General features: G+C 42.1%; 1 protein-coding gene across 2 annotated transcripts in view; it reads right to left on the bottom strand.

Moving 5' to 3' along the window:
• Positions 1 to 24846, bottom strand: part of plcb3 (phospholipase C, beta 3 (phosphatidylinositol-specific)) — a 66090-nt gene extending 41244 nt beyond the window's left edge. For both annotated transcript variants that reach the window (XR_014619844.1, XM_084317451.1), the window contains exons 1-7: positions 24768 to 24846; positions 20082 to 20220; positions 18208 to 18309; positions 17434 to 17507; positions 17158 to 17254; positions 10457 to 10541; positions 101 to 225 (exon numbers count right to left, since the gene is read on the bottom strand). Coding sequence is in view for 1 of the 2 variants with exons in the window: in XM_084317451.1 (XP_084173577.1) it covers positions 101 to 225; positions 10457 to 10541; positions 17158 to 17254; positions 17434 to 17507; positions 18208 to 18309; positions 20082 to 20220; positions 24768 to 24833 (688 nt within the window). In the remaining variant the exon portion in view is untranslated. The remainder of the gene's footprint in view (positions 1 to 100; positions 226 to 10456; positions 10542 to 17157; positions 17255 to 17433; positions 17508 to 18207; positions 18310 to 20081; positions 20221 to 24767) is intronic.
• Between the last annotated feature and the right edge of the window lie 335 nt (positions 24847 to 25181).

Raw genomic sequence — 25181 nt, 5'->3', positions numbered from 1 at the left:
ATAAATGTTGTCAGATACATATTTTAGGTTCAACTTTAGGTAGAAAATAACGTGCACTTGAAAAGTAAAATAAAGAAAAAATTAAATAGTGAAATGTTACCGAGGGTCTGGAAGTTGAGCGCCACCATCTGGCAGCCAACGTTCCAGAACAGCTGAGGCATGTAGTTGGAGCTGTCCACCCTGGTGCCCTTAGGATAGATACGGCTCAGCTGCTTCTTGTTGTACCTAGGAACACTGTTAAGGGCTATACTGTAACTGTGGACACGAGTCACATACACACCAAGTAGCAACATATTAGCAGCACACACACATTCCATTATTATTGTGTGCTTGAGTATTCTGTCAATGAGGTGGTAATGTACTGTAAAATAAAATGCCATATCCTGTTTACAAGTCGTGTTAACAGCAACACAATTCTAAGTTGGTTTGGCCTGTTTAGCCAGCAATAACACATCCTGTGTAGATTCACTTTTAGAAGTGGACAGGACGTAGCAACATCACTTTTAGAAGTGGACAGGACGTAGCAACATCACTTTTAGAAGTAGACAGGACGTAGCAACATCACTTTTAGAAGTAGACAGGACGTAGCAACATCACTTTTAGAAGTAGACAGGACGTAACAACATCACTTTTAGAAGTAGACAGGACGTAGCAACATCACTTTTAGAAGTAGACAGGACGTAGCAACATCACTTTTAGAAGTAGACAGGACGTAGCAACATCACTTTTAGAAGTGGACAGTACTGTAGCAACATCACTTTTAGAAGTAGACAGGACGTAGCAACATCACTTTTAGAAGTGGACAGTACTGTAGCAACATCACTTTTAGAAGTAGACAGGACGTAGCAACATCACTTTTAGAAGTAGACAGGACGTAGCAACATCACTTTTAGAAGTAGACAGGACGTAGCAACATCACTTTTAGAAGTAGACAGGACGTAGCAACATCACTTTTAGAAGTAGACAGGACGTAGCAACATCACTTTTAGAAGTAGACAGGACGTAGCAACATCACTTTTAGAAGTAGACAGGACGTAGCAACATCACTTTTAGAAGTAGACAGGACGTAGCAACATCACTTTTAGAAGTAGACAGGACGTAGCAACATCACTTTTAGAAGTAGACAGGACGTAGCAACATCACTTTTAGAAGTAGACAGTACGTAGCAACATCACTTTTAGAAGTGGACAGGACGTAGCAACATCACTTTTAGAAGTAGACAGGACGTAGCAACATCACTTTTAGAAGTAGACAGTACGTAACAACATCACTTTTAGAAGTAGACAGGACGTAGCAACATCACTTTTAGAAGTAGACAGTACGTAACAACATCACTTTTAGAAGTGGACAGGACGTAGCAACATCACTTTTAGAAGTGGACAGTACGTAGCAACATCACTTTTAGAAGTAGACAGGACGTAACAACATCACTTTTAGAAGTAGACAGGACGTAGCAACATCACTTTTAGAAGTAGACAGGACGTAGCAACATCACTTTTAGAAGTAGACAGTACGTAGCAACATCACTTTTAGAAGTAGACAGGACGTAGCAACATCACTTTTAGAAGTGGACAGTACGTAGCAACATCACTTTTAGAAGTAGACAGGACGTAGCAACATCACTTTTAGAAGTAGACAGGACGTAGCAACATCACTTTTAGAAGTAGACAGGACGTAGCAACATCACTTTTAGAAGTAGACAGGACGTAGCAACATCACTTTTAGAAGTAGACAGGACGTAGCAACATCACTTTTAGAAGTAGACAGTACGTAGCAACATCACTTTTAGAAGTAGACAGGACGTAGCAACATCACTTTTAGAAGTAGACAGGACGTAGCAACATCACTTTTAGAAGTAGACAGGACGTAGCAACATCACTTTTAGAAGTAGACAGGACGTAGCAACATCACTTTTAGAAGTAGACAGGACGTAGCAACATCACTTTTAGAAGTAGACAGGACGTAGCAACATCACTTTTAGAAGTAGACAGGACGTAGCAACATCACTTTTAGAAGTAGACAGGACGTAGCAACATCACTTTTAGAAGTAGACAGTACGTAGCAACATCACTTTTAGAAGTAGACAGGACGTAGCAACATCACTTTTAGAAGTAGACAGGACGTAGCAACATCACTTTTAGAAGTAGACAGTACGTAGCAACATCACTTTTAGAAGTGGACAGGACGTAGCAACATCACTTTTAGAAGTGGACAGGACGTAGCAACATCACTTTTAGAAGTAGACAGGACGTAACAACATCACTTTTAGAAGTGGACAGGACGTAACAACATCACTTTTAGAAGTGGACAGTACGTAGCAACATCACTTTTAGAAGTAGACAGGACGTAGCAACATCACTTTTAGAAGTAGACAGGACGTAGCAACATCACTTTTAGAAGTAGACAGGACGTAGCAACATCACTTTTAGAAGTAGACAGGACGTAGCAACATCACTTTTAGAAGTAGACAGGACGTAGCAACATCACTTTTAGAAGTAGACAGGACGTAGCAACATCACTTTTAGAAGTAGACAGGACGTAGCAACATCACTTTTAGAAGTAGACAGTACGTAGCAACATCACTTTTAGAAGTGGACAGGACGTAGCAACATCACTTTTAGAAGTAGACAGGACGTAGCAACATCACTTTTAGAAGTAGACAGTACGTAACAACATCACTTTTAGAAGTAGACAGGACGTAGCAACATCACTTTTAGAAGTAGACAGTACGTAACAACATCACTTTTAGAAGTGGACAGGACGTAGCAACATCACTTTTAGAAGTGGACAGTACGTAGCAACATCACTTTTAGAAGTAGACAGGACGTAGCAACATCACTTTTAGAAGTAGACAGGACGTAACAACATCACTTTTAGAAGTAGACAGGACGTAGCAACATCACTTTTAGAAGTAGACAGGACGTAGCAACATCACTTTTAGAAGTAGACAGTACGTAGCAACATCACTTTTAGAAGTAGACAGGACGTAGCAACATCACTTTTAGAAGTGGACAGTACGTAGCAACATCACTTTTAGAAGTAGACAGGACGTAGCAACATCACTTTTAGAAGTAGACAGGACGTAGCAACATCACTTTTAGAAGTAGACAGGACGTAGCAACATCACTTTTAGAAGTAGACAGGACGTAGCAACATCACTTTTAGAAGTAGACAGTACGTAGCAACATCACTTTTAGAAGTAGACAGGACGTAGCAACATCACTTTTAGAAGTAGACAGGACGTAGCAACATCACTTTTAGAAGTAGACAGGACGTAGCAACATCACTTTTAGAAGTAGACAGGACGTAGCAACATCACTTTTAGAAGTAGACAGGACGTAGCAACATCACTTTTAGAAGTAGACAGGACGTAGCAACATCACTTTTAGAAGTAGACAGGACGTAGCAACATCACTTTTAGAAGTAGACAGTACGTAGCAACATCACTTTTAGAAGTAGACAGGACGTAGCAACATCACTTTTAGAAGTAGACAGGACGTAGCAACATCACTTTTAGAAGTAGACAGTACGTAGCAACATCACTTTTAGAAGTGGACAGGACGTAGCAACATCACTTTTAGAAGTGGACAGGACGTAGCAACATCACTTTTAGAAGTAGACAGGACGTAACAACATCACTTTTAGAAGTGGACAGGACGTAACAACATCACTTTTAGAAGTGGACAGTACGTAGCAACATCACTTTTAGAAGTAGACAGGACGTAGCAACATCACTTTTAGAAGTGGACAGTACGTAACAACATCACTTTTAGAAGTAGACAGGACGTAGCAACATCACTTTTAGAAGTAGACAGTACGTAACAACATCACTTTTAGAAGTAGACAGGACGTAGCAACATCACTTTTAGAAGTAGACAGGACGTAGCAACATCACTTTTAGAAGTAGACAGTACGTAGCAACATCACTTTTAGAAGTGGACAGGACGTAGCAACATCACTTTTAGAAGTAGACAGGACGTAGCAACATCACTTTTAGAAGTAGACAGTACGTAGCAACATCACTTTTAGAAGTAGACAGGACGTAGCAACATCACTTTTAGAAGTGGACAGGACGTAGCAACATCACTTTTAGAAGTAGACAGGACGTAGCAACATCACTTTTAGAAGTAGACAGTACGTAGCAACATCACTTTTAGAAGAGGACAGGACGTAGCAACATCACTTTTAGAAGTAGACAGGACATAACAACATCACTTTTAGAAGTAGACAGTACGTAGCAACATCACTTTTAGAAGAGGACAGGACGTAGCAACATCACTTTTATAAGTAGACAGGACATAACAACATCACTTTTAGAAGTAGACAGGACGTAGCAACATCACTTTTAGAAGAGGACAGGACGTAGCAACATCACTTTTAGAAGTAGACAGGACGTAGCAACATCACTTTTAGAAGTGGACAGGACGTAGCAACATCACTTTTAGAAGTAGACAGGACGTAGCAACATCACTTTTAGAAGTAGACAGTACGTAGCAACATCACTTTTAGAAGTGGACAGGACGTAGCAACATCACTTTTAGAAGTAGACAGGACGTAGCAACATCACTTTTAGAAGTAGACAGGACGTAGCAACATCACTTTTAGAAGTAGACAGGACGTAGCAACATCACTTTTAGAAGTAGACAGTACGTAGCAACATCACTTTTAGAAGAGGACAGGACGTAGCAACATCACTTTTAGAAGTAGACAGGACATAACAACATCACTTTTAGAAGTAGACAGGACGTAGCAACATCACTTTTAGAAGTAGACAGGACGTAGCAACATCACTTTTAGAAGTAGACAGGACAGCAACATCACTTTTAGAAGTAGACAGGAGGTAGCAACATCACTTTTAGAAGTGGACAGGACGTAGCAACATCACTTTTAGAAGTGGACAGGACGTAGCAACATCACTTTTAGAAGTAGACAGGACGTAGCAACATCACTTTTAGAAGTAGACAGGACGTAGCAACATCACTTTTAGAAGTAGACAGGACGTAGCAACATCACTTTTAGAAGTAGACAGTACGTAGCAACATCACTTTTAGAAGTGGACAGTACGTAGCAACATCACTTTTAGAAGTAGACAGGACGTAGCAACATCACTTTTAGAAGTAGACAGGACGTAGCAACATCACTTTTAGAAGTAGACAGTACGTAGCAACATCACTTTTAGAAGTAGACAGGACGTAGCAACATCACTTTTAGAAGTAGACAGTACGTAGCAACATCACTTTTAGAAGTAGACAGTACGTAGCAACATCACTTTTAGAAGTAGACAGGACGTAGCAACATCACTTTTAGAAGTGGACAGTACGTAGCAACATCACTTTTAGAAGTAGACAGGACGTAGCAACATCACTTTTAGAAGTGGACAGTACGTAGCAACATCACTTTTAGAAGTAGACAGGACGTAGCAACATCACTTTTAGAAGTGGACAGTACGTAGCAACATCACTTTTAGAAGTAGACAGGACGTAGCAACATCACTTTTAGAAGTAGACAGGACGTAGCAACATCACTTTTAGAAGTAGACAGGACGTAGCAACATCACTTTTAGAAGTAGACAGGACGTAGCAACATCACTTTTAGAAGTAGACAGTACGTAGCAACATCACTTTTAGAAGTGGACAGGACGTAGCAACATCACTTTTAGAAGTGGACAGGACGTAGCAACATCACTTTTAGAAGTAGACAGTACGTAGCAACATCACTTTTAGAAGTAGACAGGACGTAGCAACATCACTTTTAGAAGTAGACAGGACGTAGCAACATCACTTTTAGAAGTAGACAGGACGTAGCAACATCACTTTTAGAAGTAGACAGTACGTAGCAACATCACTTTTAGAAGTGGACAGTACGTAGCAACATCACTTTTAGAAGTAGACAGGACGTAGCAACATCACTTTTAGAAGTAGACAGGACGTAGCAACATCACTTTTAGAAGTAGACAGGACGTAGCAACATCACTTTTAGAAGTGGACAGGACGTAGCAACATCACTTTTAGAAGACAGGACGTAGCAACATCACTTTTAGAAGACAGGACGTAGCAACATCACTTTTAGAAGTAGACAGGACGTAGCAACATCACTTTTAGAAGACAGGACGTAGCAACATCACTTTTAGAAGTAGACAGTACGTAGCAACATCACTTTTAGAAGTAGACAGGACGTAGCAACATCACTTTTAGAAGTAGACAGGACGTAACAACATCACTTTTAGAAGTGGACAGGACGTAGCAACATCACTTTTAGAAGTAGACAGGACGTAGCAACATCACTTTTAGAAGTAGACAGGACGTAGCAACATCACTTTTAGAAGTAGACAGGACGTAGCAACATCACTTTTAGAAGTAGACAGGACGTAGCAACATCACTTTTAGAAGTAGACAGGACGTAGCAACATCACTTTTAGAAGTAGACAGGACGTAGCAACATCACTTTTAGAAGTAGACAGGACGTAGCAACATCACTTTTAGAAGTAGACAGGACGTAGCAACATCACTTTTAGAAGTAGACAGGACGTAGCAACATCACTTTTAGAAGTAGACAGTACGTAGCAACATCACTTTTAGAAGTAGACAGGACGTAGCAACATCACTTTTAGAAGTAGACAGGACGTAGCAACATCACTTTTAGAAGTAGACAGGACGTAGCAACATCACTTTTAGAAGTAGACAGGACGTAGCAACATCACTTTTAGAAGTAGACAGGACGTAGCAACATCACTTTTAGAAGTAGACAGGACGTAGCAACATCACTTTTAGAAGTGGACAGGACGTAGCAACATCACTTTTAGAAGTAGACAGGACGTAGCAACATCACTTTTAGAAGTAGACAGGACGTAGCAACATCACTTTTAGGAGTAGACAGTACGTAGCAACATCACTTTTAGAAGTAGACAGGACGTAGCAACATCACTTTTAGAAGTAGACAGGACGTAGCAACATCACTTTTAGAAGTAGACAGTACGTAGCAACATCACTTTTAGAAGTAGACAGTACGTAGCAACATCACTTTTAGAAGTAGACCGGACGTAGCAACATCACTTTTAGAAGTAGACAGGACGTAGCAACATCACTTTTAGAAGTAGACAGGACGTAGCAACATCACTTTTAGAAGTAGACAGGACGTAGCAACATCACTTTTAGAAGTAGACAGTACGTAGCAACATCACTTTTAGAAGTAGACAGGACGTAGCAACATCACTTTTAGAAGTAGACAGTACGTAGCAACATCACTTTTAGAAGTAGACAGTACGTAGCAACATCACTTTTAGAAGTAGACAGGACGTAGCAACATCACTTTTAGAAGTGGACAGGACGTAGCAACATCACTTTTAGAAGTAGACAGGACGTAGCAACATCACTTTTAGAAGTAGACAGGACGTAGCAACATCACTTTTAGAAGTAGACAGGACGTAGCAACATCACTTTTAGAAGTAGACAGTACGTAGCAACATCACTTTTAGAAGTAGACAGGACGTAGCAACATCACTTTTAGAAGTAGACAGGACGTAGCAACATCACTTTTACAAGTAGACAGGACGTAGCAACATCACTTTTAGAAGTAGACAGGACGTAGCAACATCACTTTTAGAAGTAGACAGGACGTAGCAACATCACTTTTAGAAGTAGACAGTACGTAGCAACATCACTTTTAGAAGTAGACAGGACGTAGCAACATCACTTTTAGAAGTAGACAGGACGTAGCAACATCACTTTTAGAAGTGGACAGTACGTAGCAACATCACTTTTAGAAGTAGACAGGACGTAGCAACATCACTTTTAGAAGTGGACAGGACGTAGCAACATCACTTTTAGAAGTAGACAGGACGTAGCAACATCACTTTTAGAAGTGGACAGGACGTAGCAACATCACTTTTAGAAGTAGACAGGACGTAGCAACATCACTTTTAGAAGTAGACAGGACGTAGCAACATCACTTTTAGAAGTAGACAGGACGTAGCAACATCACTTTTAGAAGTAGACAGTACGTAGCAACATCACTTTTAGAAGTGGACAGGACGTAGCAACATCACTTTTAGAAGTAGACAGGACGTAGCAACATCACTTTTAGAAGTAGACAGGACGTAGCAACATCACTTTTAGAAGTAGACAGTACGTAGCAACATCACTTTTAGAAGTAGACAGTACGTAGCAACATCACTTTTAGAAGTAGACAGGACGTAGCAACATCACTTTTAGAAGTGGACAGGACGTAGCAACATCACTTTTAGAAGTAGACAGGACGTAGCAACATCACTTTTAGAAGTGGACAGTACGTAGCAACATCACTTTTAGAAGTGGACAGTACGTAGCAACATCACTTTTAGAAGTAGACAGGACGTAGCAACATCACTTTTAGAAGTAGACAGGACGTAGCAACATCACTTTTAGAAGTAGACAGGACGTAGCAACATCACTTTTAGAAGTAGACAGGACGTAGAAACATCACTTTTAGAAGTAGACAGGACGTAGAAACATCACTTTTAGAAGTAGACAGGACGTAGCAACATCACTTTTAGAAGACAGGACGTAGCAACATCACTTTTAGAAGTAGACAGTACGTAGCAACATCACTTTTAGAAGTGGACAGGACGTAGCAACATCACTTTTAGAAGTAGACAGGACGTAGCAACATCACTTTTAGAAGTAGACAGTACGTAGCAACATCACTTTTAGAAGTAGACAGTACGTAGCAACATCACTTTTAGAAGTAGACAGGACGTAGCAACATCACTTTTAGAAGTAGACAGGACGTAGCAACATCACTTTTAGAAGTAGACAGTACGTAACAACATCACTTTTAGAAGTAGACAGGACGTAGCAACATCACTTTTAGAAGTAGACAGGACGTAGCAACATCACTTTTAGAAGTAGACAGTACGTAGCAACATCACTTTTAGAAGTGGACAGGACGTAGCAACATCACTTTTAGAAGTGGACAGGACGTAGCAACATCACTTTTAAAAGTAGACAGGACGTAGCAACATCACTTTTAGAAGTAGACAGGACGTAGCAACATCACTTTTAGAAGTAGACAGGATGTAGCAACATCACTTTTAGAAGTAGACAGGACGTAGCAACATCACTTTTAGAAGTAGACAGTACGTAGCAACATCACTTTTAGAAGTAGACAGGACGTAGCAACATCACTTTTAGAAGTAGACAGGACGTAGCAACATCACTTTTAGAAGTAGACAGGACGTAGCAACATCACTTTTAGAAGTAGACAGGACGTAGCAACATCACTTTTAGAAGTAGACAGGACGTAGCAACATCACTTTTAGAAGTAGACAGTACGTAGCAACATCACTTTTAGAAGTAGACAGTACGTAGCAACATCACTTTTAGAAGTAGACAGGACGTAGCAACATCACTTTTAGAAGTAGACAGGACGTAACAACATCACTTTTAGAAGTAGACAGGACGTAGCAACATCACTTTTAGAAGTAGACAGGACGTAGCAACATCACTTTTAGAAGTAGACAGTACGTAGCAACATCACTTTTAGAAGTGGACAGGACGTAGCAACATCACTTTTAGAAGTAGACAGTACGTAGCAACATCACTTTTAGAAGTGGACAGGACGTAGCAACATCACTTTTAGAAGTAGACAGTACGTAGCAACATCACTTTTAGAAGTAGACAGGACGTAGCAACATCACTTTTAGAAGTAGACAGGACGTAGCAACATCACTTTTAGAAGTAGACAGGACGTAGCAACATCACTTTTAGAAGTAGACAGTACGTAGCAACATCACTTTTAGAAGTGGACAGGACGTAGCAACATCACTTTTAGAAGTAGACAGGACGTAGCAACATCACTTTTAGAAGTAGACAGGACGTAGCAACATCACTTTTAGAAGTAGACAGTACATAGCAACATCACTTTTAGAAGTGGACAGGACGTAGCAACATCACTTTTAGAAGTGGACAGGACGTAGCAACATCACTTTTAGAAGTAGACAGGACATAGCAACATCACTTTTAGAAGTAGACAGGACGTAGCAACATCACTTTTAGAAGTAGACAGGACATAGCAACATCACTTTTAGAAGTAGACAGGACGTAGCAACATCACTTTTAGAAGTAGACAGGACGTAGCAACATCACTTTTAGAAGTAGACAGGACGTAGCAACATCACTTTTAGAAGTAGACAGGACGTAGCAACATCACTTTTAGAAGTAGACAGGACGTAGCAACATCACTTTTAGAAGTAGACAGTACGTAGCAACATCACTTTTAGAAGTAGACAGGACGTAGCAACATCACTTTTAGAAGTAGACAGGACGTAGCAACATCACTTTTAGAAGTGGACAGGACGTAGCAACATCACTTTTAGAAGTAGACAGGACGTAGCAACATCACTTTTAGAAGTAGACAGGACGTAGCAACATCACTTTTAGAAGTAGACAGTACGTAGCAGCATCACTACTACTTTGGATACTCCACAAACTCAAAGGGGGAACTCTTCAGTGTATCCATGCCCTTGGTCTCCACGAACGACGACATCTCAAAGTGCTTATTCCTCTCTGGTGGTGGGGGGGGGGGGGGGGGGGGGGGAAGAGAGTAGAAAGAAAATATTGATAAAGACAATCTGTGTATCATAAGTGACAGGTGTGTGTGTGTGTATGTGTTTGATCGTTAACTGTGACTGAGTCACTCAGCTGGCTCGTCCGCCTAATGATCTACATGACAGAGGTGGTTTGAGCTAACGAGCCATGTCCACTCACACAATCAGACACATAGTGATACATCATTCTTTCTCACAACATGTACACACATGTTCGCACACACAGGCATTACACACCTCCCCCTACACACAATCAATCAATCAATGTCAAGCAGCACGTCATTATTTTGCCCCACACACACCCACACAGCTATCGGTCTCTCAAACACACACATCACTACATAATGAGTATGCTAAACAAATACTTCACCCTCTCTCTCTCACACCTCACTTTTATCACACACTGCCAGTGACCCCCCCCCCCCCCTTCTTCCTGCAGTCAGTGTGACGTGCATACACCATACTCACTCAGGCTGCGGTTACATGAAAGGAAAAACAACGTTTCATTTCACTTTTCAGAACGTTGTGTATTGGCAGGCAAGTTAGACGCCGTATTTGTGTGTGCGCCTCGGTTGGGAGTGTGTGTAAAGCACAGCAGAGTTCCGCTCCGCTTCAGACAGATAGAGAGAGCACAGCATATGTAAAGTCCATATCTTTCCGAAGCATCGCAAAGCGCGCCTTGCAGACGTCCGAACGAACACTCGATCACCATGCGTCGGTGTCTACTGCGCATGGGCGTTGGGCGTGCAGGGCTCTACAGTGCGACCATTTTACTCGCATTTGCCCCTAATAATATGTGTGTGCGAACCGGAAAAATCAATTACTCGCACAGTGTGCGAGTGAAGATTACAACCTCAGTCGTGCTTTTTTTCTCTCTGCTGCTAATCGTTCAAAAACTACAAGTCCCACATTGCACTCAAGCCAACGGTCCAATCACAGTAGAGTGACGTGACTGGTTTCAAGGGAAAGAAAGGAAATGACCAATCGGAAGCTCTCATTTGCTTTTTTACTTCCGGAAAGTCCGCCATTGCGCTAAGCGAGACTTTTCCAAGACAGTAACATTAAGTTAATGTAACTTATTCTAGTATTTTTTATTTAATTTTTTTTATTAATAGTTTGAAACACAAAACAGCTCAACATAAATACAGTACAATACAGACAAAACTAAACTCACAAACAGTACAATACAAATAATACTAAACTCACAAACAATAAACAATACAATACAGTACAATACAGACAAAACACACTAACAAAATGGGGGGGGGGGGGTGCAGATCAAACACTCCTGCATTCAGTCATAACTATTCTCCAAGTATGTCCTTATATAGATCCAGGGGCCGTCCTCTCCATGGTCATGTTCAGCGAGCGTTGAGGCTGCTCGTTCCATTGTCAATAGGTCCATGCAATCCCTCATCCAGGTGTCCATGCAGAAACAATTTGGCTTTTGGATCTTCCAGTTCATCATGATTGTACGCTTAACTGACATATGTGCTAGTGTAATGATGCGTTGCGTAAGTGCTGATTGTATACCGACTACCCCCTATGCCCAAGAGGCAGACTCTTGGACATAAGGGTATCTTAACACTGAGAATAGAGGATAGTCTTAAAATGACCTTGTGCCAAAAACTCTTCACTGTGGGGCAATGCCACAACATGTGGATGAGTGTTCCTACCTCCCCACATCCATGCCAGCACAAATCTGAGATGGCTTGATCCATTTTTTCAGCGCTAGCTCCACTCGAAGTCATCACAGGCTGTGAAAACGAACCTTTTGCACAGCGAACAGAGCTTGGCTAGAGCATAATAGGCTCATCTAACCCTCATCTGGACAGACAAGGGAGCCAGAGCTTTGTACATAGAGTGTCAGTAAAAGAAATACCAGCCCCGTCTACAACAGATGTCCTGAAAGTACTTGAGTCGGACTTCTCTGAAAAGAACTACGAGGACAAGTACGTGTCTCAAGAAGATGTTCACTTCATACAATTCCTCAGTGATCACATCAGACAGAAAGAAGATGGACACTACAAGATGCCTCTACCTTTCAAGGGTAGCAGTCCACTATCCCTACCAAACAACAAGAGACTAGCTACAGTCCGCCTCCAGTGTCTAAAGAAGAAGCTAAAGACAGATAAAGAGTATCACGAACGCTATAAGGCTTTCATGAAAGACATCATCGAGAAAGGTGACGCAGAACTTGACCATACCACTTCATATGGAGAGACTGCTTGGTACCTTCCTCATCACAGCACCTACCATCCCAAAAGGCCCAACAAGCTAAGGGTCGTGTTCGTCGACTGCTCAGCAAAACTATTCGCCACGCCTGAATACCGAAAGTACCTTAAGTTCCTATGGTGGGAGGAAGGAGATTTGGGAAAAGAACCACCGGAAAACAAGATGACAGTTCACCTCTTTGGAGCTGCTTCGTCTCCGGGATGTGCCAACTTCGGCCTAAGGTACATGGCACATCAACATAGAGAAGACTACCCAGCAGCCTCAGCCTTCATTGAGAAGAACTTTTACGTTGATGATGGGTTAGCCAGCGTTTCATCAGTCGAAGAAGCCAAGAAACTGATCATCGAGGCACAAAAGTTGTGCAAACGGGGAGGCCTACGCCTCCACAAATTCAACTCTAACCACACAGACGTCCTCGACTGTGTGAAACCCTCAGAAAGGGCCACAATCACTGACCCTCTCGAACTTAAGCTGGAAGCGACCCCAACTGAGCATGCACTTGGCCTTCAGTGGTCTATAGACAACGACACCTTCAGCTTCAATGTCAACATGAAAGACCAGCCTTCAACCCGTCGAGGAATCCTCTCAATCGTCGCCTCTCTTTATGACCCACTTGGGTTTGTTGCCCCATTCACCCTAAGCGGAAAACGCATACTCCAAGAACTATGCCGCAGAGGCATAAGATGGGATGATCCACTGCCAGATGACTTAAAGCCACGGTGGGAGGAGTGGAAGATCGGGCTATATAACTTAAAGGAATTCACGATCCCTAGACGCTACCACCCACATGACTTCGGCAACATCATCAAACCAGAACTGCATCACTTTGCTGATGCCAGCAGCATGGGGTATGGCGCAGAGTCCAGTACCTAATCGAACAATTCTGGAGCCGCTGGAAGAAGGAATACCTCCTGAACATTTCCACACGTCAGAAGTGGCACGTACCATGGCGTAACCTCAAGGTGAACGACATAGTCATCCTCAAGGACAGTAACCTTCACAGAAGCCAGTGGCAACTAGGTCGAGTCGTCGAAGCCACTCAAGAGAGCGACAGTCTAGTACGTCGAGTAAAAATACAGACTGGGGAGCGAAAAGATCACTCTACCAGACCTTCAGTCCTCGAGCGACCGATCCAGAAATTGGTACTCCTCCTCGAGAGTAATTAGTATAGAGACACTCGAGTTGTACTATTTGATCTGTTATGTGAAGTCTAAAAAGAAATCCTGTATGACTAATTAATTCTTTCTAAATTGTGCTTATCCATCATAGCAGGATTTGGTGGGAGTGTAAATGATCGCCAAGGGTCAAATCAAATCAAATTTATTTATAAGGCCCGACAACACACGTTAATGTCCCCATGGGCCGTACAGGTCTTCTTTAAACAAGTCAAGAAGAAAACATAACATTTTTAGATGAATGCAAATAAATGAAAGAATGCAAATGAAAGAATGCAAGCACTCCCAGACATACCCCACGCGAAGGTAAGGGAAAAACTCACTAAAACCTAACAATAGGGAAAAAAGCTCCACAGGCAGTGTGGAGGAGAGAAACCTTAGAAGGGCCATTCAAGGGGGGATCTCCCTTCTTAGATGTTGGTGATAGTAGTGTTGCAGACGGACAGTTGGTAAGCATGCACTCATGTGTGTAGTGAAACACAGATGAGTGCATGCAATAGCAACTGAACATTTTGAAAGATTAAATATAGAGCTGATAGCGGATCTATTTGAGGCACAGGGGCGGCGCAAAGAGGGTCATGCCTATCATCTTTTCTTATCAGTAAGCTTTAATTTACATTGGTCTAGATGATCAACTTTTCTTTATTAGCTCAGAATATTAAACTTTCTATTTAAGAAACCCTGGGTTAATATCTCAGTTGCCGCTTGTGCATTTTCCTTTAGTGTCCACATGGGGGCAGAGCTCGTCTTTTCTATAGTATAAAGGTCACAGGATCCTGTTTGTTCTAAAAGAGACCTGTAACTAATACAGGAAGTAACCAAGAGACAACGTCGGAGCAGACAGCGAACTATATAGAGTACAAGGACCTTACTTCAGTAATTAACACCCCTTGGTAAAGCGGAATAAGGTACGTTGAACACTACAATCAATGTATTATTATTATTGGAGATGTCTATATTTTGCGTGTTGTAGACATGTAAAGTGGTGCACTGACTGATTCGGTTCTAATAAAGAGCTTATGTAACTTATTCTAGTCTTACCAATAGCAATAGATTTTAGAACACCTAGATTTATCGATAGCAATAGTAATATAACATTGCAACAAAAACGAATGCCTTGCTTTGTTAATCATAACGTTGATGCAGTAGCGTATGTCGTTGTGTTGGCTGTAACGGACATGAGAACAACAACACTGTGAACACATTAACCCTTTATCTGCCGGAGATTATTCTCATCTTAATCCCTTCTCTGCCAGTACTGTAAGTCTATGGAGATGTTCCCCTTCTTTGCAGGGCTATAACTTTTTAAATTGTATTGCTAAATTGACATTACTATGGCCCATTCAACATCAAGTATCTATCGTTTAGGATGTGGCAACGTTCTACTTTTTCATTCACACATTCATACTAAAATACGGCCTAAAGTATAAATATGTTTTTATCGTTTTCTGCAGCATTCCATAGAACGTGAGTTATAGCCATAAATACATATCATCAAATGTAGTTTGATACCGATTGACGTCAGATTAAAAATTTCAATTGTACAAGGTCCTAAACGTCATGACTCATCATCTGATATTGACCGGAGGGGGGGGGGGGGGGGGTCGTTTATAATGCAATGACCGACGTTAAATTAATCATGTAGTATGGGTGATATATTAATCATAGCAGTTTGTATCGAAAATGGTAAACAAACAGGCTGAAACTCACCCCAGTCTCCTCGTAGCGTTGGGTGATGAGCGTGGAGCAAAAAGATTGCTATTATGGGATGTTGATATATGCGATCCATTTCCAGGTTGTATAATACTATATACGTCCAAATAACGTTGTTTATTGAGTTATGGCAACCGATCGATTATCCAGTGTGTCGAGATGGAGTCCCGCGAGCGATAGCGAGTGGCCGGACGAAATATGGGTGAGCACCACTTCCGGCCGCTCACTTCCGGTTTTGGCAACTCGCCGATCGGCCACCAGGTGGCGGTCTTGAACCGTTGGAGAGTTGAGAGGAGATCTACAGCACCAGTCAAGTCTCCGTGGGTGAAATATGATTGCCATGACAGATTTTTGAAATATTGATCTCAAAGACTCTGTAAAACGTCATTGGCAGATTACGCATGGCGAGGAATGACGTCTAAACACGTCATTGGCGATTAAAGGGTTAAAATTGTGATTATAATCTATTCTAACATTTTCAAATCGATGCAGTTGAATTTTCCCCTTAGGATCGATGCATTGCGATGCATTGTTACACCCCTACACCAAAGTCACTGGCCCACTGTGCGTGTGTGTATGTGTGTGTGCTAACTTGGCTAGCATTATCAACAGCAGAGGTGGGTGCAAGCGGTATGACGTAATTGGCAGAATCGACTGTCAATCAATGGTCTACCTGACACGCAAACTCATAAACAATGTTTCTGTACTGGAGGTGTACAGTATTTCAATAGGCAACCCTGAAAGGATCTTTCTAGAAGAGCAACACTAGCCAAAACATAGGCATTGTATGCATAAAAGGGGCTAAAGCTAAAGTTAAGTTTTTAAGTTACTTTTGTAGCAGTAGTTCAATGTCACTGCCTTTTTTATTAGGCCTAGTTGTTGGCTACAACTTTGCCACAGTAGGCATTAATCACTTAATAGATCAAATGTCTGTGTCCCATTCCCGTTTGCACACGCAGATACACACACACACGCACACAGTGGGCCAGTGACTTTGGTGGTATGTGCTATTGCACAGATGTGTGTCCCGTTTGCACATGCACGCACAGTACAAATATACATTTATTTAAAAAAACATATATATATAAACTCTGTTACTTGAAATATTTTCCTAAATATTTTTGTGTGCTCCTACATTTCTTTGTGTGCTCCTACATTTTTTCATTTAGGAGCACATGTGCTCCTTGGGAAAAAGGTTAGCGTAGAGCCCTGGCGTGAATGGCTCCGTATCTGGCTTGTGCAGTTTACATGGCACCGTTGCAGGGGAGTTTTGAAAAAACGAAAACCCCCTTTGAGCGTTGCCGCTAGGAAAACGAAAATGCCTGCCAAAACGGCGTTGCCTTTTAACTTGGACATGCAAAAGAAATAATTCGAAAATGAAACATTGTAAGTGTAACCAGGGCCTGAGGCTGGTCACACTCACACACACACACAATATATATATATACTTACTGGTTGCCACTTCAAAGGTTTTGAATTTGACAGGCTCTGTATAGTTGACAAGAGTCGACATCTCTTCAGTAGCATTCACCTCACTGCTGGCCGTACCCTGAGAGAGAAAGAGAGAGATGGGGAATAAGTTAATGAGTGTGTATAAGATGTTTATGAACAATTGATTAATTGATCAATAAACCAACCAAACAACCAACTAAGCAACCACCCACCCATTTAATTGTTTATCAATCAATTACTTATAAGTAAGTCAGTCAGTCAATCATTGATCCTTACCTCATCAGAGTTGGGTTTTTTCAGCTCAGTGCCTGGTTCATCCTCCTCATCCTCCTCGCTCTCTCCCTCTCCTCCTAGTAGGTGGAGATACACACAACCATTACACAAAGATATCTATCTATCCATCCATCCATCCATCCATCCATCCATCCATCTTTTCAGCCCCAGGAACCATATTGTGTAAATCTATTATGGTTGTGGGACCCCAGCTTAGTAAAACAGACTAGTATTGTGAGAGGTCGACCAGAAAAATGGCCCTAACATATGTTCAAGTCTGACCCGTAATTTAAAGCTGCAGTAACTATTTTCTAACAGTATTTTTAACATTTTCAAAACTCATTATGACCATCTGCCACCAGAGGGTCTCGTTGAGTCATGGTGTCCCACTCAATCAACTCTGCACCACCAGACAGAGCTTTAGCGCTGCCTATTTTATAAACCTATGCATTTAGAAGGTTTTTCTTTTTTTTACTGAATCTCCTAATACATGAATAGTATTCTGTCAGAACCGTATTGTGTTTGTAGGTGAAGTATTTAATAGTCTCAATTGGCCATTTTCACCTTGTTTAAAGGTTGAATCCTCTCTAGGCAAAATAACCCTGTTTCGTATTGCACTTTGTTTACATGTTTTTTTAAATGTACAGTACAGTTGTATGTACTGTAGTTTAAATCTAGTAATCCATGCATGAAAAGAATTATCTTTGTCAGTGAATCTCTTATACATGATGTATTTACAATGTTCACATTAATTGTGAAGCCAGGAAGTGAACCCACCAATGGACTTGCGAGGATCAGAGTCTTTCATCAACCTCTCGGCCAGCTTCTCTTCCCCATTGGACATGAGCTGACCCCCCTCGCCGTCCATCAAAGGGCAGTCTGGAGAGAAAACGCCATTCAGATCATCATCAGATAATTTACATAAATATATACATGACTACACTGTGTGTGTGTGTGTGTGTGTGTGTGTGTGTGTGTGTAGGTGTGTGTAGGTGTGTGTAGGTGTGTGTAGGTGTGTGTAGGTGTGTGTGTGTGTGTGTGTGTGTGTGTGTGTGTGTGTGTGTGTGTGTGTGTGTGTGTGTGTGTGTGTGAGAGAGATGGTGGAAATATTGATATATATATATATCATAACATGTTGCATGTTGATATTATACCGATAGTGATGCAAAGTACTATTCATATGTAATAGATTTATTTTAATATTATTTATTTATATATTTTACTGCAATAAAAATTATTGGAATGAGGTGAACAGACTGAAAACATTATCTTATTAGATAAAACAGATGATGTATATATCTTTTTTTATTGCAGATGTTGACTAAGTTTCCCATTGGGGACATAATCTGCAGTTGAAAAAAGGTAAGTGAGTTTACTATGGATTGGTTCATCTTCAGCTCAAATAAAGTACCCTGTGAGACTCAACTCAGGCCTTCTTTGGCTCCATCTAGTAGAGTTTAATAGATGAATGCTGTTTGACAACAGGTCGTCGTTATGCCAATACCCTTCCTGGTCGTTACTGTTGGTCTGGGGAAGGTGTCTGTTTGAAGAGTGTAGCAGCCAATCATAATGATGCCAAGAGTGGCCAGTGTGAGAGCATCACAGACAGCTAATGATAATGATGCCAGTGTGAGAGCATCACAGACAGCTAATCATAATGATGCCAGTGTGAGAGCATCACAGACAGCTAATGATAATGATGCCAGTGTGAGAGCATCACAGACAGCTAATGATAATGATGCCAGTGTGAGAGCATCACAGACAGCTAATGATAATGATGCCAGTGTGAGAGCATCACAGACAGCTAATCATAATGATGCCAGTGTGAGAGCATCACAGACAGCTAATGATAATGATGCCAGTGTGAGAGCATCACAGACAGCTAATCATAATGATGCCAGTGTGAGAGCATCACAGACAGCTAATCATAATGATGCCAGTGTGAGAGCATCACAGACAGCTAATCATAATGATGCCAGTGTGAGAGCATCACAGACAGCTAATCATAATGATGCCAGTGTGAGAGCATCACAGACAGCTAATGATAATGATGCCAGTGTGAGAGCATCACAGACAGCTAATCATAATGATGCCAGTGTGAGAGCATCACAGACAGCTAATCATAATGATGCCAGTGTGAGAGCATCACAGACAGCTAATGATAATGATGCCAGTGTGAGAGCATCACAGACAGCTAATCATAATGATGCCAGTGTGAGAGCATCACAGACAGCTAATGATAATGATGCCAGTGTGAGAGCATCACAGACAGCTAATCATAATGATGCCAGTGTGAGAGCATCACAGACAGCTAATGATAATGATGCCAGTGTGAGAGCATCACAGACAGCTAATCAGGGTTACCTTCATTCTTCACATGTGCCACGTTTCAATGCAGTGGGTAATTGAGAGCTGTGGTGTAGAACAGGTGTTCTCAAAGTTCTCATGACTAATTGTCCTCATTTGACAGGAACCGAGTTTCAAAAACAAAATGAAGCATTTGAACCTGTAGCATCGATTACCATGGCAACGACTGAAGAGTCGAAGCTTTGAAGTCTACTTTGTGTGTGTGTGTGTGTGTGTGTGTGTGTGTGTGTGTGTGTGTGTGTGTGTGTGTGTGTGTGTGTGTGTGTGCGTGTGTGTGTGTGTACCAGTGGGTGAAGACTGCTCTTCTTGCCGTCGTATGCTGCCACTACTAGAGGGTCGATGGTGGTGATGTTTCTTCTTGTTCTTGATGAGAATCTTCCCCAGCAGCTCCTGGGGTGACGGTAAGGGCTGAGCTGGGACCAGCTAGAGTGGAGGGAGACAATTTAATAAAGAGAGGTGACGGTAAGGGCTGAGCTGGGACCAGCTACTGTAGAGTGGAGGGAGACACAACGAGATGTGGAGATGTGGAATCAGAGGAAACGCTACAGGCTGCACTTGAATGTACAGACTGGGGGGTGTTCCGCGATAACACAGATAACATTAATGTCTACACGGAGACAGTGCTGGACTTTATATGTACTTTGGTGGAAGAAACAATCCCCACTACCACAATTAGAGTTTACCCAAACCAAAAACCCTGGGTAGACAAATCCGTCCGTGAGGCTCTGAAAGCACAAACCGCAGCCTACAATGCCGGGCTTGTGGCAGGCAACATGAATGACCACAAGGTGGCGAGATACAACGTGAGGAGAGTAGTAATAGAAGCAAAGAGGCGCTACAGGGATAAAATTGAACTTCAATATGAACAGGCTGACTCTAGAGCTATGTGGCAGGGCCTCAGAACAATGACAGATTACAAAGGCACCTCCCTCAAGCTGAACAGTGACATCTCCTTAGCAATGATCTCAACACCTTCTATGCAAGGTTTGAGGCTGTGAATAACAACACCAGCCTACAAGCCACTGCAATGAAGAAGCTAGTAAAGGGCTACATCTGCTCCTCCCTCCCCATCAACCTGGACCCCCTGCAATTTGCATACCACCCCAACAGGTCCACGGAGGACGCCATAGCCCATGTGCTGCACACAGCAGCATCACACCTGGACAAGAGGCAGGGGAACTATGTGAGAATGCTGTTCATCGACTACAGCTCAGCATTCAATACCATAGTCCCCTCCAAACTCATAGCCAAGCTCAGGGACCTGGGCTTGAACTATGACCTCTGCCAGTGGGTCTTGGACTTCCTGACGGGCAGACCCCAGGTGGTGAGAGCAGGCAACTGCACCTCCTCATCCATCACTCTCAACATAGGGGCCCCCCAGGGCTGTGTTCTGAGTCCCCTCCTCTACTCCCTGTACACACATGACTGTGTGGCACAGCGGAACAACAACACAATCATCACATTTGCTGATGACACAGTAGTGGTGGGCCTGATCTCTGCCAACGACGAGAGGGCCTACCTGGAAGAGGTCAAGGTCCTAGCGGGATGGTGCCAGGAGAATAGCCTCTCCCTGAACGTCAGCAAAACAAAGGAGATGATTGTGGACTTTAGGAGGTTGGGGGTCAGGGACTACAGCCCCCTCAGCATCGACGGGGCACCGGTTGAGAGAGTGAACAGTTTTAACTAAGTACCTCGGAGTCCACATATCCGAGGACTTGACATGGACCACACACATTGACAGTGTTGTGAGGAAGGCACGGCAACGCCTCTACTTCCTCAGGCGCCTAAGGAAGTTCCAAGCCAGTCAGAAGATCCTTAAGAACTTCTACTCATGTACAATAGAGAGCATCCTGACTGGCAATATCACCTCCTGGTTTGGGAATAGCACAAGACCGTAGCAGACTACAGAGAGTGGCCCGTTCAGCCGAACGCACAATTGGAGGGGGGCTTCCCACTCTCCAGAACATTTACAACAAGCGGTGCATGGGTAAGGCTAAGAGAATTATAAAATACTCCAGCCACCCAAACAACTGCCTCTTTGAACTGCTGCGGTCAGGCAAGCGATACCGGAGTCTCATGGCAAGCACAGAAAGACTCAGAAAAAGCTTTTATATATATATATATTCTTATTAATTTATATATTTAATTTATACATGACTATTTTATTTTTCATTATTCTGATTTAACTGATGATCTTGTCATTGTCGTTATTATTATTATTATTATTATTATTATTACTGTTATTGTCCTGTGATGTCTTGTTTATTAGTATTGTTATTGTATTGTCTTGTTTCATGTTGAAAAGGGAAAATAAAGAAACTGTGAAAAAAAAAAAAAAGAAAAAAAAGAAGAAGCTTCTATCCCCAGGCCATCAGGTTGCTCAACGAACAATAACACTATACAACAACCATCAGATGCACACAGCACACACATCCACACGGACACACTCACTCAAACAAACAACACACTGCAGCACCCACTCTCCACACTTTAGATCACACAAACGCACTTTATATTTATTGATAAAGGATTTGCACTACAACCCATACCTCAGTACACCTTACTGTAAATTGTACCTAAATTGTACCTCATCCCATTTCTGCTTTGCACTATATAGTATATTGTATATTAGTATATTGTATGGTAACTCAGTTACTTCTACTTTGCATTGAACATTGTACATATGTAAATATTGAACACTTGTGTCTACGTGACTTCTATACTTCTTTTATTTTATACTTATCTTTTTTGTCTAGCACAGTCTCTGGAGCGTAACAGAAAGAAGCATTTTGTATAAAAGTATTCTGTACTTCTGTATGACAACTAATAAAGAAACTTGAAACTTGACAGTAAGGGCTGAGCTGGGACCAGCTACTGTAGAGTGGAGGGAGACACAAGATTCAGTGTTGGTTGGAACACTGGACTTCCTGCATACAGACATGAGACAACAGTCATTTGTTGCTACACATGTTGTAGTAGAATATCATGAGTCACAGGATTTCCCAGAATTCCATAGGGAGACATGATAGGAAAAATAGTCTCAGTGGCTACAAAACACCTCATGTATACGCCTGCTGATAAGAGACTACAAAACAACACCCCTCCTTTATATGCCTGCTGATAAGAGGTTTGGGAGAGGGAGGTAAGGGGTTTTAGATTGTGTGTTGTGAAGTTTAGACTTCAGAGAGGGAGAGTAAAGTACAGAAAAAAAGGTACCGTTGGGTACCGGTATCGATTCCCAGGTAAAAAGAAACATTTTCAGGCTCTGTGTCCCGAATGCGTCAACATTTTAGGCAACCAACTTGTGTTCAGCGTTTCTCTGATTGGCCACTACGCCCATGTGACCGCGGCAGCGCGAGACAGCGGCAGTGTGGAAATAGGCTGCATTCTATTGCCATGCTCTGCGACAAACTCTAACCTTAACCAACTCCGAAACAATGCCTAAACTTAACCCTAACCTTAACCAACTCCGAAACAATGCCTAAACTTAACCCTAACCTTAACCAACTCCGAAAGAATGCCTAAACTTAACCATAACCTTAACCAACTCCGAAAGAATGCCTAAACTTAACCATAACCTTAACCAACTCCGAAAGAATGCCTAAACTTAACCCTAACCTTAACCAACTCCGAAACAATGCCTAAACTTAACCCTAACCTTAACCAACTCCGAAACAATGCCTAAACTTAACTCTAACCTTAACCAACTCCGAAAGAATGCCTAAACTTAACCATAACCTTAACCAACTCCGAAAGAATATTGCCATGCTCTAAGACAAACTCTAACCTTAACCAACTCCGAAACAATGCCTAAACTTAACCCTTCTAACCTTAACCAACTCCGAAACAATGCCTAAACTTAACCCTTCTAACCTTAACCAACTCCAAAACAATGCCTAAACTTAACCCTAACCAACTCCGAAACAATGCCTAAACTTAACTGGCGAAAGAATGCATGTTAAAAAAAAGAAAAAAAATTGAAGGTATTCAAACTTGTCACCAACGCACCGCAGGATCCACAGCAAGGCGGCGAACCAGTTGAGCTAACCGTCGATGTTAAAAGAGGGGGGATTACGGCTGCATGGCTAGGCGCAAGCTGGTTGCCTAAAATGATTAAGCGTCCCGAACAGACCCACGCGTAGGCCAGATGCAATCCGCATTTTACAATAAACCTCTGTGGGGCTGCTTAAAAAAAATATATAATCGTAATCGCAATCGCAATATCTGTCAGAAAAATTTGATTATTTCCCAAAATCGTGCAGCCCTATAAGCCTATACGATGATGATTTGAGTGCTCTACATTCCTAATTAAGAACTGACTCCAGACCAGGTAGCCTATCGGGACCAAAGGTCATATTAGGATCCAAGGTCGTATTATTGATCAGAATCCAAGGTCGTATACTGATCGGTACATCACTAGTGGTTAGATTAAGCGTCAGACATCATGAGCTCGCTAACTGATTCAATCATTGTGACCTGGGGATCAGACAAGTGTTTAAAAGAGGGGAGGCTCTTGTTGTACGGGGTTTTGTCTTTACAAGAGGACAACCAGCTGCTCTGAAGAGGCAGGAGGGGGTTGAGAGAATAGAGACACAGGACAGATCGAAAGAGGAAGGGAGGGTTGCGTTTTTATTTTATCTATTGTTTCGGTTGTTTGGAAAATTAAAAAGTAAGCATTAGAAAAAAAAATATATATATTACATTACATTTTCCTAATTTGTGGTACAAAGGTAGTTTCAGCACATCTCCATGGGAGTGAGTGGCATGTACCCCCCCTCTCACACAGCAATAATATGTGTATACATTTGTACGTTCATGTATATATATTTGCATATTTGTGTGACTGTGTGTATAAACGTACGTGTGTAGCCTGAATGGCATCTCAGTGTGCTGGGATCAGCTTTCAGAGTGAGGAGAAGTAGGATGTATGGACAAGACTTATATAAGATCTGACCAGAAATCAGTCTCACCGGGTATTTCTCCAACGGGTCAATGAGCAGAGCATCTCCGAAGATGGTCCTGCAGTACTCTGCCATCTTAGCCTGCTGCTTAGCCCTGAGAGAGAGAGAGAGAGAGAGAGAGAGAGTGAGAGTGAGAGAGAGAGAGAGAGAGAGAGAGAGAGAGAGAGAGACAGAGAGAGAGATAGGGAGAGGGAGAGAGGGAGAGGGAGAGGGAGAGAGGGAGAGGGAGAGGGAGAGAGAGAGAGAGAGAGAGAGAGAGAGAGAGAGAGAGAGAGAGAGAGAGAGAGAGACAGAGACAGAGACAGCGAGAGAGACAGAGAGAGAGGGGGGAGAGAGAGAGAGAGAGAGAGAGAGAGAGAGAGAGAGAGAGAGAGAGAGAGAGAGAGAGAGAGAGAGAGAGAGAGAGAGAGAGAGAGAGAGAGA

Source organism: Notolepis coatsorum (genome assembly GCF_963971535.1).
Source record: "Notolepis coatsorum genome assembly, chromosome: 1".
NCBI classification, from domain to species: domain Eukaryota; kingdom Metazoa; phylum Chordata; class Actinopteri; order Aulopiformes; family Paralepididae; genus Notolepis; species Notolepis coatsorum.
This window is presented reverse-complemented; position numbering and strand designations above follow the sequence as displayed.